At 37.7% G+C, this 18,410-nt stretch overlaps 2 protein-coding genes across 12 annotated transcripts in view; both read right to left on the reverse strand.

The window, feature by feature from the left end:
• The window catches only part of LOC139971031 (DNA repair protein RAD51 homolog 2-like), a 278,473-nt gene extending 275,793 nt beyond the window's left edge, over positions 1-2,680 (reverse strand). For 9 of the 10 annotated variants that reach the window (XR_011794284.1, XR_011794289.1, XR_011794288.1 and 6 more), the window contains exons 1-2: positions 2,460-2,680; positions 331-489 (exon numbers count right to left, since the gene is read on the reverse strand). Coding sequence is in view for 3 of the 10 variants with exons in the window: in XM_071977185.1 (XP_071833286.1) it covers positions 331-414 (84 nt within the window). In the remaining 7 variants the exon portion in view is untranslated. The remainder of the gene's footprint in view (positions 1-330; positions 490-2,459) is intronic. The other variant, XR_011794290.1, reaches the window with a different exon arrangement.
• Positions 2,681-6,286: 3,606 nt separating this feature from the next.
• Positions 6,287-16,329, reverse strand: LOC139971039 (enoyl-CoA delta isomerase 1, mitochondrial-like). 2 transcript variants are annotated; one of them, XM_071977193.1, is made up of 8 exons: positions 16,171-16,329; positions 12,294-12,432; positions 10,704-10,831; positions 10,126-10,272; positions 8,782-8,880; positions 8,416-8,497; positions 7,496-7,612; positions 6,287-6,774 (listed from the first exon to the last, which is right to left on the reverse strand). In XM_071977193.1, exons 2-8 carry the CDS (start codon positions 12,415-12,417, stop codon positions 6,608-6,610), a joined length of 864 nt encoding a protein of 287 aa, XP_071833294.1. In that variant the 5' UTR covers positions 12,418-12,432; positions 16,171-16,329; the 3' UTR covers positions 6,287-6,607. The 2 variants fall into 2 exon arrangements, with proteins under 2 accessions (XP_071833294.1, XP_071833295.1); XM_071977194.1 differs by lacking the exon at positions 16,171-16,329 and adding an exon at positions 13,382-13,540.
• Positions 16,330-18,410: the final 2,081 nt, after the last annotated feature.

Here is an 18,410-nt window from a genome sequence, read left to right on the forward strand (position 1 = left end):
CTCTGCATGTTCAATTACTTTCTAAGCATGTCTGACTAGGGCGATACATACTCATGGATGGCCACGTTGTTTGTTAGAGCCCTTGGCAGTATTAGAAGGTTATTACTACTTAAACTTACTCTGCATGTTCAATTACTTTCTAAGCATGTCTGACTGGGGCGATACATACTCATGGATATATAACAGCTATTTCCTCTCATCTTGGTGTGAATCAAGGGCTTTCAATAGTTAACTTTGAACCAAACTTTAAAAGGCCAGATAATGGTATGTTACTTTTTTGTAATATCTGAAGATCAATTCTTATACTTTTTTTTATTTAACATTATTTACCTTACATGTGCAGATACCATGCCTCTTTAGTCTCATGGCTAGTTCTGGCGAAACTCCAATTCTCTGCAGCGTCTTTGAAGCCATGCCTTGCTCTCATACAGACCAGATTATAGTTTTAGCAGAAAGCTTAACCCTGCCGAAATAAAGGAGTTGTTTTCCCTTTGGATAAAAGTAAAGACAAAAACAAAACAAAACAAAAGACTGTGTGAAGGTTGCAAAATGATTGCAAATAATTTATGTGAAAAGAACTTCTCTTCTGAATTTAAAGTTAATCGGTATTAAGCCGGAAACTTTAATACACTTAAACTTGCCAAAATTTCTACACTGTAATTTCTTTTAGATTCTAACCATCCAAATGAGTCTAAGACATCAATTGAGGAGTGTCGACTTAGATTGGAATTAAAATGTCTGTGTGGTGATACGGATTATATGCTGTCAGTGTCTTAGACTAAGTAGTTCAGTCACTTAAATCAATGAGCCCCAGATGTTTTCTCAACAGATAAAAAGTATTATAGAAATGCAACCAAGACTGATAGCATTGCTTTTATCAACTTCCGTCTACAACGTATGTTAAAATTAATTTTATGACTTGAGTCGTATTCTAACGTGACTTTCACCATTTCCTGAATAGGATAAATGTAGAGTATACTTGTTTACGTATCATTCAGTGTAAACCTGAAAGTCAATGTCTGTCCAGTTGCAATTAATCACAGAAGAGGTCATGCTGGTACACTTGACTATGAGCATACATGCAGTTTCACATCTTACCTTTATGACTGTTCATCAATAACCACCTATTTTTTATTTACCATAAATTTTAAAAAAAAATTGAGTTTACTTTGAAAGACAACAATGAGTCTGGTGAGGAAAGAAAAATATGTACCGATTAATTAAGAGGTAAGCATTCTTAAAAAAATAAAAAATAAATCTAGACTATGTGTTGTGTTACCATTTAACCTGGTTCTCATACAGAGTAACTTTATATTACATTCCTTAGAAAATCGTTTATGAACTTCACCAAACTTTGTATATTCTTAACATTAAGGTCAAATGGGGGAAAGATAACAAGTTTTTATGATTTGCAATGATCTGCAAATAATACCTTCAATAGACTCATGGAATTTGACAAACTGGGGCATTTCTGTTCTATAGCTTCTGATCTCTTGTGTGACAATGCAGTAACAATTCAGTCAAAACTAATCACGTTGTTGGAAGACTCATCCTCAGCAAAGCAGGTTGTAGACCTGGGCTGTACAGTCTGATGACTCTGGGTACAAGTGACAAACTTAGGCCTTCACTAAGCCTAGTCTGTAACAAGACTAAGTGAGGAGGCTTAAATTTTTAGATTGGTCTGGACCTAACACTAAGTTCCCTAACAAACAATATCATTAACAAGTTATATACATTACTCCATTAGCCTGAACCTTACATAGGCTAGTCCTCTCAACCAATCATGGTGCACATATGGTGTTCCCTAAACTTGCGTAGTGTGCCAAATGTGACTGGACTTTGAGTAATTAAACTTTATAACTTCCTAAGGGACCTTTAATATTGACCTGGGCCTTCCTTTGACCGGGGTTAAACATATTCAGTCGCACTGATAGACAAGGACTGTATAGTTGCTGTGTTTGCAAGTCAATTATTAACACTTCTTCAATTGCAATTCCAGTCTACAATTTAGTCTTTATGATGGCCACAAAATTGCCACCGTGAAACAAGTTAACATCAGTTTTGTATTTTGAGACACTTCGTGGATTGTTCCACCCATTTAGCTGAATTAAACAGTTAACTTCGACACATGCCTGAAGTTTGGGAAATATTTACTCACTTTTCCAACATTAAGTTAATACCTTACTAGTATTATTGAAAATTTACCATATTTCCATCATAGTTCATACACATATATCTAGCCTAGCCTAATTTAATATTGGGTATCCTAGGCATAGACTTAGCTTAAGTTATGTTGATTTACAGTCTCAAGAAGTCAACGTCGCCCGTCTGCTATCACAAGCCGAACTCTTATTAGTGTTATACAGGGTTAGTGCCTAGATGCCCTAGCCTGTGTCACTTTGTAATGCAACTTAGTCCCAACCCCATGTTCATAACGTCGAATGTTGACATTCTGCTACCTTGCAACATGTACGTTACTTCTTCTGACAGTGACAGATGGCTAAGTAAAGGCGTTTTTTTTCTCCGAAGCGGTTTACATTGCACGCCGAAATAGGACGGATGGGTGGGTGGACCACATTGCAAGGGTTATGTTCGGTTTCCTTCTGCACTGACGGTATATTGTGTTGTTTATGTATGACCCAATCAACTTCCCATGCCTTTCAACTCAATTGCAATATAACTAACTGTGCTGCCCTGGGCACTATCATTCCTCGTCGTATGTAATCAAAATTCCCGGGGAAGTATTCTGCTCTGCTGCCACCACAACAACAATTTGACGCACCTTCGCTGTCACATTGAGTATAGGGCTAATTTATAGGTGTAACAAAATTGGTATAAGCAATTTTCTGACTTTTGGAAAGAAATTTTACCTAATTTTACAAGTATTACTCAAATTAAGATTTCAATTGATTAAATCAAAGCCTCGTCCCATTTCTTTTGTACATTTATTCCATTTTAGATCCTAGCAGTAACACTTCGTCCCTCGGACAATCTGTTTCATATTAATCAGGTTAAGAGCAACTTCAAACGACGCGGAGAATACTGGATTACGAGTGGTATACTAGGTGTGATTATATTTTATACAGTTAAATTTAAATTGTGACCAAGAAAATGTGGAAAACGAGATGGGGAACTTTAATAACTACATGTTCTACAACAATGTATTATTTTGACATCACAGAACGCTAATCTAATACTTTTTAAGAAAAGTCACCAAGGAAAGAACCTGGGCACGAAAACCAAACTACCGAACCGTGACTGATCCGCTCTCAACCCCAGTCCCCTTGCATCGGGACTGTGACTGTGTGATCATCGAAAGGGAACAGATACTACACATGATCTTAAACAAAAGGCCGAGAAGCGATATCATATCCAAAGAAGAGTTTGTGCTTGAAAGTGTTTTTTGTGTGGATAGGGAGCGGAATGGCTGTATAACATATATCCGAGAAGGTAATGATAAAAGAACTGACGAAAATACTGTAAATGGAAGTTACAATGAATCTCCTTATCTTTTTTATTCTTTTCATTCTTTTTTATTGCACAAATTCGTTATTACTCTTTTACATAAATAATCAAACACCACTGCACATTCACCTGTGTCGGCAACTCGTTGCCTAGCCTACTACTCCATCTTCCGTTGGTCACCCACTCTCCATACCATTATGGTAACGGAACTCAATAGGCCTACATAATAGTGTAATATATAACTGAGAAAAGTTGTCAAATTGATTTATCCCTGCTTCTAAATTACGTTCTGAGCGTTCACTTCTTTTCTGCAAGGAACATTCAAACGATATCATTATCACGCCACAAAAAGCACAATATTCGTACAGTGTGTATTGTAGTGCAGTGCGTTATTCCCCACAACAGAGTTATATTGCTTTCAAGTTTACAAGAGATACATTATTTAAAAGATTAGTTAGACTGTAATGAAATAATTCTGACACATATCAAAGCATTTAAATACTTATATTATTAAACAAACACGAATCGAAAAGTTAAGACCTTGGTCACGTGATCTTTTTTTTTACAACTGTTGCATATCAATTAACTATTAGATGGCGCTCTGTCACTTGATGTTCGTAACAAAATCGAGTCCGATAAACCTACTGAACAAATCGGCACAGTCTTTACATTGACTTTAAGGTTTACAAAATAGCTAATCTAAAACCGTTTCCGACTACTTCCAACTAATTTAACTTTAAGGGGGTGGTATGGGCTCCCCTATATCGATCATAAATATGTGTTGCCACATCATTATAACCAGTGGCGGAGATTTCTTGTCAGAAGTGGGGGGGTTGCAGGCCATTGATGAAATAAAAAGTCATAACTGCTGGCTCACTATCTAAGTGGAGCGCCACCATAAGTTGGCCGCGCGAAGTGCACAAGAATTTTTGGCAAATATTGCCTCCCAAATTGCAGTAAATGGCACTGCCCAGGCCTTGAAAAGCTGCATTTAACAAGGGGCGTATGCAGGATTTTCTAACCCGGGGGACGCGTATTACTATCTAAGCGGAGCGCCACCATAGGTTGGCGCGCAGCGTACAAGCAAATTTCTGGTTTTGGTACCCCCAGATCACCGGAAATGGCACTTCTCGGGCTTGAAACTGACCAACCATATGTACACTTTTGCCTGAGAACCAAGTTTTTTCCAAATACTTTTTTTCTCATCTATAACCTTTTTGAAGATTGTCACCAGTCACACATCATGTTCGACTTCATCACATATCCTGTGGATCATTGCTTTTGTAGGTGATTCTTCATCGCGGCCCACAATATCCGTCAGCCCCACTGTTCAGAATTTGAAAATTCACAATTCTCGTGAATAAATTCACTTCAAAACATACCCATAATGTTGCACAAAATATCATCTATGGACAACCGATATAGAAAAACTTCCTTCAAACCCTAACAGACGGGTCAAAATTGCACGAGTATGATGAAGTATGATGAAGAATGTTGGTTAGGGAATTTTCGAAAATTCAGACGGCTACTAAAAAATTTCGTTGAAGGAAATAAAAATATACCAGATATTTCCGAATCCGAACACTACACACATCGACAGTTTTGAGCATGGGCGCAGATCAGTCTTGGATAATGGTGGGGACGCGTGTCTGTTCTATGACACTATCTAAGCGGAGCGCGACCATGGGTTCGCGCGTAGCGTACGATTTTTTGGGGCAAATATACCTCCCAGATCGCCGGAAATAACACTTCCCAGACCTAATGATGCTCCTAAACCTCCTTAAGTTTTAGATCTCATGGCTTAGAAATTTAGTTTGGGGAAATACATGCATGGGCGTCTGCAGAAAAAAAATCAGGGGAAAAATAATCCAAGTAGACTTTTGTATACGATGGGTCTGGCGTCCTCTCCCAGAAAACAATTATAGACTGCCGCAAATGCGATTTCCGTCCTATATTTAACAACTGTGGATAAAATACAATAAAATGAGAACTGCTGCATTTCATTTGCACAATGCTGGATCAAACTGCGCCAAAGTTCAATACAGGGGAACTTGAAATGCAGCTATTGGTCAAGACAAATTGGTGGGGACACGGTATATCATGTCCCCACTACTGAAAAAGTTGGATGTGATATCTGCTGTTTGCTTTACAAATTCGAATAATTTTGTCACTGTTCCTCTTTCTCTTCCCGTTTTCTTGCCGTATTTCTACTCCATCCTTTTCTCCTTTTCTCTTTCTTCTTTTTCTTTACCTTCCTTCACCTCGTTGAAGTTGGCAAGAGTTCCAAAGCTATTCAACAGCAACAAAACGTTATTTTGTGTATGTCTGTTGTGGGGTGAAGTTAGCGCTATGAGCTACAAGTTCCAATGCGCAAGGTGGGGGAAAGGGGCTAGAAATAATGTGTGGGTCAATTCTAACTCGGTTTTCGGTCGTTAATTGTTGATGTAGCCTACCAGGTAAAAGGTTGAAATGACTTTAACAATTTCAAATTTAATAATTTGATTTATTATGCCATTTGGAGCACATAACATAGGCTATAACAGAACATTACTGGCAAAAACTAGGGGGGGTTGATTGTGTGGGCCAACCCCCCCTCTTCAAAAAGTGGGGGGGTTAAAACCCCCCCAACCCCCCCTGTTTCTCCGCCAGTGATTATAACACAATAGTACACTGAGAATTGCACTAGTTTCCCGACTACCTCCAACCGTAATTTAACTGTAGTATGTGTTGTGTTGTGTTGCCACATATAACATAATAGTGCACTGTTTGCCCTAGTTTCCGACTACTTCCAACTAATCTAACTGTAAGGGGGGGGGGGTGATATGAGCTCCCGTATAACGATCATAAGTACTTGTTGCCACATATAACACAATAGTGGAACTGAGAATTGCACTAGTTTCCGACTACTTTCAACTAATTTAACTGTAAGGGTGGATGTCAGGGCTCGATAACGAGGTATTAAGAGAGTTTTGAGGTAGAGAACACATGGCACACACATGTTTTGCAAATTTCGATCATTGAGTTTATATAGCTTTTCCATTGCACAAATTTAACTTTCTTCATTTCAACATTCATCCTGTTGATCCCTGTGGAATATTCTTTGGTATCGAAGGGTGTTTTATTTCTTCCCTTAATTCAAGATTTACGCCTTCCCTTCAGACATCGCTGCTACATAACTGCCCAAGACTTTCTGGAAGGCGGGGTCGCTCAAATACAATGCACTTGCCTCGGCATCTTCTTTCATCGCAGACTTCAATTGTTTAATTGTATCCTGACGCAACATCTGTTTGGTCATAGACCTCGGTCCATCTGAAACATGGTCCAACGTAAAAACGAAGATAAATTGGCCATCAGAGCAAAATCAAAAGCACAGTGTGAAATATCGACGTCGTACGTGGTGGGTGACAGGCACATGACACAGTGTCACAGTGTCACAGTCTGATGTAAATACACAGTCACAGTCACAGTAACAGTCACATGCCTCGTGGCAGTGCTACTCACACAGTCACAGTCACACGTTCACAGTCACAGTCACAGTCACACAGTCACAATCACACAGTCACAAGTATATCGTTGCGATACAGTGTCAATAGTCATAATACTTCAGTGTCAAAGTGAACCGTCATCAAAACAGACACGAGTCACATAAATCGATACAGCCATCGTCTCGGCCATCTACAAAGCCATGAAAGTCATTGTCGAAATCATAAACCCGCAATAACATTAGTCATTGCGATAACCGTCAGTGTCACAATCGGGTTTTTTTTTCTCGTCAACAACGCCACAAACATCGATACAGGCAATTAACGAGACAACCATCGTCAGTCACTTAATAAAAACATGGGCAGATATTTCACCCAACAGTAGGGGGTACATATCCATCCGACTGACGTTTGGTTAATATTTAATTAGTGGTGTACGCTGCCATCAAATGGCGAACCATTTTCCTATTTATGAACTGTATTTTATGTAATTTATACTGGAATAAACGAATCGAAACGTGAAGAATTCGTGGTTTTGTTGTACTTACATGGCAGCTTTAAATATTGTTTGATGAAGTCCCTGCATGATGGTATGATTTGATCCATGGGTGCTACCACATCGACCAGACCTATTTCTTTGGCTTGTGAAGGTGTGAACAATGTTCCTATACATGCAAGTATAACAGAATAGGAAAACCCTCAAATATCGCCAATATAATTGAAGTAAATTGGTAATTTTGCTTCCAAAACGAAGCAACGAGACGTAACACAAATTCGTTATTTTATTCAATAGAAGTTTACCCCCTTTCTCCTCCCATCTCAACAAATGGGTCCCTTTTACTTAATTTTGCTTACTTTCTCAAATAAATGGCATCCGGTCCATACGGTGCCAAAAACTTGCCCCCTTTACCTGCATATATATATCCTGATATGCTAGTCTCATGGACAACGGCGACCAGAGCCAGGGTAGGCCCCTGGGACAATTATATCACAGCCTCCCTCCTTTTAATTTAAGTTTCCATATTTCTATTTAGCCTACTATGAAAATGAGAATACAATATTCTGTAACCCATATTTCCCTCCCCTCCCCCCCCCCTCCCCCTTCCTCCTCATATAGTTTTCAGATAGATGAATAAGGGGTTAATCAACGGTCTAGCGTGCGTTACTCACAGGATTAATGCACGATCGGGAATAATGCGATAGCATTAACACCCGGAGTGCATTAATCATGTGAGTAACGCACGCTAGACCGTTGATTAACCCCGTTCATTCATACACTACCATTTGTGTGGGGGAAAAAATCATAAAACAAAACATTTTTGGTTACATATAACCAAAGATTTATTAAAGTGATGCCCGTAATTTTACCGTGCGTTACTCACAGGATTAACCACGGTCAGCTGACCTGAATGGACCAATAGGATTTAGGAATCTTTACTAAGTATGAATGAAGAATTCATTATTTTACCTTCTTGTAAAGCTTTCTCGGTTTTCCTAAATCCGATCACATTCTGCATCGTATTCTTCATCCAAAATCTAGGAACAAATCCCTGAGAAGGTATCAAAGAGGAAACATATGATAATAAACAGTGCGATATCTACACGTGACTGGCTGTTGTATCGCGATTGGACAAGGCTGTAGACAAAATGAGGATGAGCCCCCCCCCCTCCCTCCCCATCCCACATCTCCATTTGTGCACAATTGAGAGTGACTTTTGACGCAGTTATAGTGTTAACCTTCCCAGTATAGCACGAAAGACCATTTTCTACCCCAAGGAAAATGTGCATGCACCCGTCGTACCCCTCCCTTCGCCACGACTGCTGACATGCTTACCACTTTTGTCTCGTTGAAACCGATCCCAAATTTTCCTTCTGCCATTATTCTGTGATCACAAGATAAAGCCAAGAGACAACCAGCGGCTGGGCTGGTGCCCTTTGAAGAAAGCGAGATTGATCGCAAATTATTATGGGGCAGCGTACAAACTACTTCACTTTTGAATGATTTAAAACCGGAAACTTGCACGAAATGTTCTTGGTTATAGTTTCTGATACAGGTTAAAAATTGGTTGATACGGTGGCTTAATAGGGACATAGGAAAAAATAAAATATTTTGAGATAAAAAAAAGTCAACATTTTGGGATAAAAAAGTCAAAATGTTTAGATATAAAGACAAAATATTGAGATAAAAAGTCTACGTTTATAGACAAAAAGTCTACATTTTGAGATTTGGGGACACTTATTTTTTTCTCCTATGTCCCTATTAAGCCACCGTAGGTTGACGTATATTATATGACGGTCAAAGCTTTTCTAATAAGGGGCTTCAACAACATGCGGTATAGTAAGTCTGAATTATAATCAAGTTAATTTAACCATAGACATGTCTTCACAACTTAACTGTTGCTAAAATAGAAAACACAATCCCAAGCTAATGTTCTTAAAGCAACTTTTGAGTACCTTTTGATAATAATAAAAAATTGATGTTATTTGGTACCGTACTAATATCTGATAACACTGGAAGCCATTCGCTTGAGTAGTCAAAAGTAAGGAAATTAAAATCTTTTTCAGTTTTTTACATATGGTTTATGCTAGTGGGAGTTCTATCAAAAGCTTTTGCAAGAAGGTGACATTTGCAGGTATTCTTTCTGTCCTGAGAACTTGTAACGTTTTCCATTAAATAAAGATGAAACAATAAAAGCAGATCATTTCTGGTATGGTAGAAAGTAAACTTATTAAGAAAAGTCACACAAGAAAGATCTTGAGCACGAAAAAACAAACAAACAACCGAACGACTGATCCGCTCTCAGCCCAAGTTCCCTTGCATCGATACTGTGACTTTGTGATCATCATCAGGTGTGTATCACGGTGTTCCCGTATACAAGTGGAACATAATGCTACACATAATCTTAGCCATATAAGGTCAAAGGTCACGAAGCTGAGGTTGCCTCGCCGTGCTTCAAATAAGTGACTATATCAGACTATCTAAAAATGGATTTCAGAAATAACATTAGCGAGACCAATTTGCCTATAATTTACAAGATAATTGTATAGTTGTACAGTTGGCAGAGAAAGGGATATTTGTCCGACCTCTCGTCAAAAACCGGTCTTAATTAGTACTTAATATGCTCTGCTATTCCACGAATTATATTGCACATGTAATGTTTATTTGTTTCCAACTTACATTTATCCCTGCAACTGTGATCATTGGATTTCCATACAGAGCAATCCATGCATTTTGTATATCCATAGCAAAAGAGTAGATCTCATCGGATGTCCTTCCGTACACTGACATTATGTCAAGTCCAGCACTGAACACTCCAGGAATGTTCTATTACATGAAAGCATTATGATAAGTCATCATTTTTAACATTCGAGTTGGGGAGGGGGGGGGGGGTATGAATGGTGTCAGGAGGAAAATGCATATGACTGGGTAGCTGGCGGCCAGGCACCAAGACGAGTTTTCAATTGGTGACTTCTTAAGTGAACAAATGTGTTTTCCTTAGTATCACGTTTCTTATTTGCCAAAACCAGAGGCACCGCCAACTTTTCGGTATTTCCCCACGCCCTCCCCCCCCCCCCCACCTATTTTCGAGTGGGGATTTTCACTTGTGTGACTCATGTCTATTTGACTAGCGATTTTTTTCAATAGCAGTGTAACCATATTAAACTGTGGCGCTGCTATATGTTTATCACTAGCGCCATCGATTCGTTACATATCTAACAACATTATCAATGTACATTATGCACCGCCGTACTTACAGAGGTCAAAATGGCCGCTTTATATTTCTTCTCCTTGGGTAGTTCCTGGAATGTTGTCGTCAGTTGTTGCAACATATCTGTACAGAGGACGTTAAATGGCTTCTTCTGCATCTTCACTATTGCAACATCTAAAGACACATAATGAAAACAAAATCCACCAACCCATCGCTTTAGTTTATCTTAAATATCAAGTACTAAAACATTGGTCACCTTTTACAAACTAGGGAAAGCTTTTCCTCTATTTAGCAGATTCTCATGCAGCGTTAACTCTTTCTGATATATTCTTATGGGTGGGGGCGAGGGAGGGGGCACAATTTGGTCCTCCTGGTTGTTTCGTTTTAACCACTATTATGTAAGGAAAGTAACACTCACATATTCATAGTTTGTATGTAGGAGCCATTACTAGAAAGTTTCTGGAATGGTAGTTTCCTTCTCAAAATTGAAGCTATCCATACGCGTTATTTTCTCTGTGTTTCTAAACTTTTTATATTAACTGTTGTTATTCTCTAGAAAATATGCAAACTTAAAAAGTTATTAGAAAGGATAAAGTATAAATAGAAAAAGTTTGATAATGGCACTCCCTTGGGTAAAAAAGTAATTGCTGTCAGTTCGGCTGAACGTCATCTAAACCCCGGTAGACTCCTTTAGGCTACAACTTTTACTTTTAATTTATGTGGGGGTTAGATGGATAGGGTGTTAATCCCCACCCCTCCCGGACCCTCCCCTTCTAGCAAAACTAGGTTGTGCGATCCTCGCCCCTGCTCTGAAAATTAGTCTTCAAAGTGCGCCCAGGCTGATATCTTACGATTTGTAATCAATGCGACTAGACTGGAAACCCTCGTGTGTAATAGTCAAATAGCGACCTCGTTTTGGGATATCAACACGTATTATTTCACCGTTAGTCCTAGTATACAGTAACAATGGAGAATTACGAATATCCTGGCCATGGCTTACATAGGCCCCTGGCAAAGTAGAAAAGACGCATTGCGCCATCTCATACAACAGCAGAATAGCCAGTAATAAAAGAGTGGGACTCCTCGTCTCCCTCCTGTAATCAAATCAGTGGCGTAGGAAGGTACTTTTGAGTGGGGGGGCTGAAGACTGATGGCCGGCCTGGGGGAGGGGTGGAATTTTTTGCATTTCCAGGTAGCCTCAGATGCAATTTGGTGCATATAGCACACTTCAACACCCACTCCATTTTGTAAACTTAATTTTGTATTTTCACCAGGCCTTAGATGCAATTTGGTGCTCCAAATGAGATTTTTTTCTCATTTGGAAATGAAAAAGGGGTTTTCTGACTTGCGAAGCGGGGGGCGGAATGATACTTCCGCCCCTCCACATTTTTCACTGGGGGGGCTGGCGCCCCCCAGCCCCCCCGGTTCCTACGCCCTTGAATCAAATGTTGAGCCTTGAGCAACTGCTATATATGCAACCTAGCAAGCGCCCTTAATTTTGGATTTTATAAGGAGGCTATGGAGGCTACTGTACACCCCCCCCCCCCCCCTCCCACTCTCTAATGCTTTTGGTAATCGGTCACTACCCGATTACCCGTTCGGTCAGTCTTCCCCCTTGCATGTATTATATACTCACTGTCCATCTCAGAATCTGGTTCTACCGTCACATAGTTGTGACCGCTGGCAAACCATTTAGCTGATCCTGAACTGACAATGGGTGAAGGTCTCAGGGAAAATCTTCCAATCTTTGCAAGAATCATCTTGTATCTGAAAAACTGATGGTGATATTATCTCATTTATGTAATTTCCAACCTACCATCTGCACGATTTGAAAGTACCGTAGCGTCACTTCGCGAGGTGAATAGCGATGGTGGCCGGTTATTATTAATGAACAAAATATTGACAGAAACTCGGTTACTCTATCCTTACAAACTGAGGGTCGCTCTTATACTCTATCACGACATGATTTCTTGTTCAGAAAAGAACTGACCATTCATGAAATCAGTAAAATACCAAATAGTCGCTCGTGCACTATACGCCAAACCGAGCCTACCATTAGCTTTCGAACAACAGGACTGTGGTCACGTGATTATATATAAACTCCATATACTCAATAGTTCGTTCATTGAGCACTATAGTAACAAGGATAAATGCTACTAATTGTTTGTCAAAATATTCACTAAAAATGCAAAAGTTACGATAATTCTAACAATAAATCTGCTACCACAGTTATTTATTAGGCCTAGATTATGTGTATTTGATATTTCCTTATTATGGTAACAAAATCAAGAATTATTTTGCGATACCAAAAAAATGGAATACAAACATTAATGTCAGATTTTTCCATTTGTATTGAGTTGCGATATTTCAACTACCCCCCCCCCTACCCCTAGTGTCATCTTTTAAGCTTACAGACAAGAAAATACATTTTAAAGACTGCGTTGGGGGAGGGGGGGTATGAATGTATTGCGTGGTGAGGAAATTGCTCTGCTGAGCTATAGCTATATTTACAAGTATCAAACACAGTCATTCTAAAATATGAAAGAAACTACATTATTATTTTCAATGTAAGTATATATACATGTATAGAATAAAACAAACAGTAAAATCAAAGTCATGTTTATGCACGTACACCATTGTTAAGCATTACAGTAGTTTAATGCTTTGTCTTTATGTTCTTTAATTAGTAACAACACATTAAAACAAAGGCGAGATGGTTCTTACCTTTCGTCTGTTTTCTGATTAATATCAAAACCGTCAATTTTTTTTTAAAAGAAATCTCAACGGAGAGCATAAAAGTTTCTAAAAACGCGGTCAGTTAACATGGAACACTATATGGGTGTACTGTGAAACATACTATGGACTCGAATGAAATACTATTATTAGGGTAATCTTCAACAGAACCTGTTTACTGTCTGCGTTATCAGACAGATAGCACATGAGTCTACATATAAAACAAATAGCAATCTATTGTCATCGACTGTATCTCACTTTACCATTACTGCATATAGGTTATATGTAAGTGTTTGTATGTATGTATATATATATATACATTTCAGACAATTAACTGAGAAACTTGAAAAAAAAAATGGAGTACAAACATTAATGACAGATTTTTCTATTTTGTATTGAGTTGCGATATTTCAACTACCCCCCCCCCCCATCCCTAGTGTCATCTTTTAAGCTTACAGGCAAGAACATACATTTTAAAGCCTGCGTTGGGGGAGGGGAGGGGAGGGGGTTTGAATGTATTGCGTGGTGAGGAAATTGCTCTGCTGAGCTATAGCTATATGTACAAGTATCAAACACAGTCATTCTAAAATATGAAAGAAACTACATTATTATTTTCAATGTAAGTATATATACATGTATAGATTAAAACAAACCGTAAAATCAAAGTCATGTTTATGCACGTACACCATTGTTAAGCATTACAGTAGTTTAATGCTTTGGCTTTATGTTCTTTAATTAGTAACAACACATTAAAACAAAGGCGAGATGGTTCTTACCTTTCGTCTGTTTTCTGATTAATATCAAAACCGTCAATTTTTTTTTAAAAGAAATCTCAACGGAGAGCATAAAAGTTTCTAAAAACGCGGTCAGTTAACATGGAACACTATATGGGTGTACTGTGAAACATACTATGGACTCGAATGAAATATTATTATTAGGGTAATCTTCAACAGAACCTGTTTACTGTCTGCGTTACCAGACAGATAGCACATGAGTCTACATATAAAACAAATAGCAATCTATTGTCATTGACTGTATCTCACTTTAGCATTACTGCACATAGGCTATAAATATATAGGCTATAAATACATAGGCTATATATATATATATATATATATATATATATATATATATATATATATATATATATATATATATATATATATATATATATGGAAGATTGGAAGATTGCTACCGTTACGCCATTGTTAAAGAAAGTATAGACCAATTAGTAATTTGAGCTATGTTTCCAAGTTAGTTGAACGAGCTGTAGTTAATGAGATTGTCTCACATTGTTCATTACATGCTCCTTTTCCTGATTGTCAATCTGCGTAGAAGTTACGATAATTCTAACAATAAATCTGCTACCACAGTTATTTATTAGGCCTAGATTATGTGTATTTGATATTTCCTTATTATGGTAACAAAATCAAGAATTATTTTGCGATACCATTTTCCTTTTCAAAAGTAACCCGTGGAGCACCAAAGATAATGTTGTGTCCATGCATGGAAATACTCCAATGCTGTGATAGTTACGGGGAAGGAGTAACTTTTTATGTGTGCACGATACCCCTCTTTTCTTTTCTCTCAGCAGTAACCCTTTTACATTAGAGGCTAAGAGGTTTATCAATGAAAGTGGCTGACCTTCTTAGTCTAGCACGTATACCGGTAGATCATGGAAGTAGTCATTAATGCGTCCATACATATGTCATTAGGTCAGCTCGTCAAAAGCAACACAAATCTTTATATACAAAGTATATACAAGTTTACCATGCATTGGAAATTTGACAAGGGTGTTGTTTTTGGTTGGGTGAAGTTTGAAAGACATGTTTTTGGTTGTTATCTTGACAATTGATGATCATAAACATTTAAGCGTGGACTGATGAACCAAGGTCATTATCGATTTAGACTCATTCGATCATTTCAGACAATAAACTATGAGTAACTTGGAAAAAATGGAATACAAACATTAATGACAGATTTTTCCATTTGTATTGAGTTGCGATATTTCAACTACCCCCCCCCTACCCCTAGTGTCGTCTTTTAAGCTTACAGACAAGAACATACATTTTAAAGCCTGCGTTGGGGGAGGGGAGGGGGTATGAATGTATTGCGTGGTGAGGAAATTGCTCTGCTGAGCTATAGCTATATTTACAAGTATCAAACACAGTCATTCTAAAATAAGAAAAAAACTACATTATTATTTTCTATTATAGGCGGTTACAACTGTTGAATCTCACCACACTGGAGCTTAGGAGGTTACGTGGGGACTTGATCCAGGTTTTCAAGATTGTGTATGGTTTCGACAATTTATCCTTTACCGACTTTTTCATGTTTGCAAACAGTAGTTGTACTAGAGGTCATTGTCTTAAACTTCAAAAGTCGCATAGTAGGATTAATATTCGGCATAACTTTTTCTCTAATAGGGTTGTGAATGAGTGGAATAGTTTGCCTGAGAAAATTGTACTTGCAAGTAGTGTCAATGGGTTTAAGAATGCTTTGGACAAGCACTTTAAGCATTGTAATCGGGTCTGAGTGTTTGTGTCCAGTTTTTTCCCTCTCTTTATAGGGTCCTTGATGGGGACTTAAGTGTCCCTCCTGATCCTTTTTTCTACTAAACAAAATGTAAGTATATATACATGTATAGATTAAAACAAACCGTAAAATCAAAGTCATGTTTATGCACGTACACCATTGTTAAGCATTACAGTAGTTTAATGCTTTGGCTTTATGTTCTTTAATTAGTAACAAAATTAAAACAAAAGCGAGATGGTTCTTACCTTTCGTCTGTTTTCTGATTAATATCAAAACCGTCAATTTTTTTTCAAAGAAATCTCAACGGAAAGCATAAAAGTTTCTAAAAACGCGGTCAAGTTGACATGGAACACTATATGGGTGTACTGTGAAACATACTATGGACTCGAATGAAATATTATTATTAGGGTAATCTTCAACAAAACCTGTTTACTGTCTGCGTTACCAGACAGACAGCACATGAGTCTACATATAAAACAAATAGCAATCTATTGTCATCGACTGTATCTCACTTTAGCATTACTGCACATAGGCTATAAATATATAGGCTATAAATACATAGGCTATATATATATATATATATATATATATATATATATATATATATATATATATATATATATATATATATATATATATATATATATGGAAGATTGGAAGATTGCTACCGTTACTCCATTGTTAAAGAAAGTATAGACCAATTAGTAATTTGAGCTATGTTTCCAAGTTAGTTGAACGAGCTGTAGTTAATGAGATTGTCTCACATTGTTCATTACATGCTCCTTTTCCTGATTGTCAATCTGCGTAGAAGTTACGATAATTCTAACAATAAATCTGCTACCACAGTTATTTATTAGGCCTAGATTATGTGTATTTGATATTTCCTTATTATGGTAACAAAATCAAGAATTATTTTGCGATACCATTTTCGTTTTCAAAAGTAACCCGTGGGGCACCAAAGATAATGTTGTGTCCATGCATGGAAATACTCCAATGCTGTGATAGTTACGGGGAAGGAGTAACTTTTTATGTGTGCACGATACCCCTCTTTTTTTTTCTCTCAGCAGTAACCCTTTTACATTAGAGGCTAAGAGGTTTATCAATGAAAGTGGCTGACCTTCTTAGTCTAGCACGTATACCGGTAGATCATGGAAGTAGTCATTAATGCGTCCATACATATGTCATTAGGTCAGCTCGTCAAAAGCAACACAAATCTTTATATACAAAGTATATACAAGTTTACCATGCATTGGAAATTTGACAAGGGTGTTGTTTTTGGTTGGGTGAAGTTTGAAAGACATGTTTTTGGTTGTTATCTTGACAATTGATGATCATAAACATTTAAGCGTGGACTGATGAACCAAGGTCATTATCGATTTAGACTCATTCGATCATTTCAGACAATAAACTATGAGTAACTTGAAAAAAAAATGGAATACAAACATTAATGACAGATTTTTCCATTTGTATTGAGTTGCGATATTTCAACTACCCCCCCTACCCCTAGTGTCGTCTTTTAAGCTTACAGACAAGAACATACATTTTAAAGCCTGCGTTGGGGGAGGGGAGGGGGTATGAATGTATTGCGTGGTGAGGAAATTGCTCTGCTGAGCTATAGCTATATTTACAAGTATCAAACACAGTCATTCTAAAATAAGAAAAAAACTACATTATTATTTTCTATTATAGGCGGTTACAACTGTTGAATCTCACCACACTGGAGCTTAGGAGGTTACGTGGGGACTTGATCCAGGTTTTCAAGATTGTGTATGGTTTCGACAATTTATCCTTTACCGACTTTTTCATGTTTGCAAACAGTAGTTGTACTAGAGGTCATTGTCTTAAACTTCAAAAGTCGCATAGTAGGATTAATATTCGGCATAACTTTTTCTCTAATAGGGTTGTGAATGAGTGGAATAGTTTGCCTGAGAAAATTGTACTTGCAAGTAGTGTCAATGGGTTTAAGAATGCTTTGGACAAGCACTTTAAGCATTGTAATCGGGTCTGAGTGTTTGTGTCTTCAGTTTTTTCCCTCTCTTTATAGGGTCCTTGATGGGGACTTAAGTGTCCCTCCTGATCCTTTTTTCTACTAAACTAAATGTAAGTATATATACATGTATAGATTAAAACAAACCGTAAAATCAAAGTCATGTTTATGCACGTACACCATTGTTAAGCATTACAGTAGTTTAATGCTTTGGCTTTATGTTCTTTAATTAGTAACAAAATTAAAACAAAAGCGAGATGGTTCTTACCTTTCGTCTGTTTTCTGATTAATATCAAAACCGTCAATTTTTTTTCAAAGAAATCTCAACGGAAAGCATAAAAGTTTCTAAAAACGCGGTCAAGTTGACATGGAACACTATATGGGTGTACTGTGAAACATACTATGGACTCGAATGAAATATTATTATTAGGGTAATCTTCAACAGAACCTGTTTACTGTCTGCGTTACCAGACAGATAGCACATGAGTCTACATATAA

The sequence above is a fragment of the Apostichopus japonicus genome, chromosome 8 (genome assembly GCF_037975245.1).
Source record: "Apostichopus japonicus isolate 1M-3 chromosome 8, ASM3797524v1, whole genome shotgun sequence".
NCBI lineage: Eukaryota > Metazoa > Echinodermata > Holothuroidea > Aspidochirotida > Stichopodidae > Apostichopus > Apostichopus japonicus.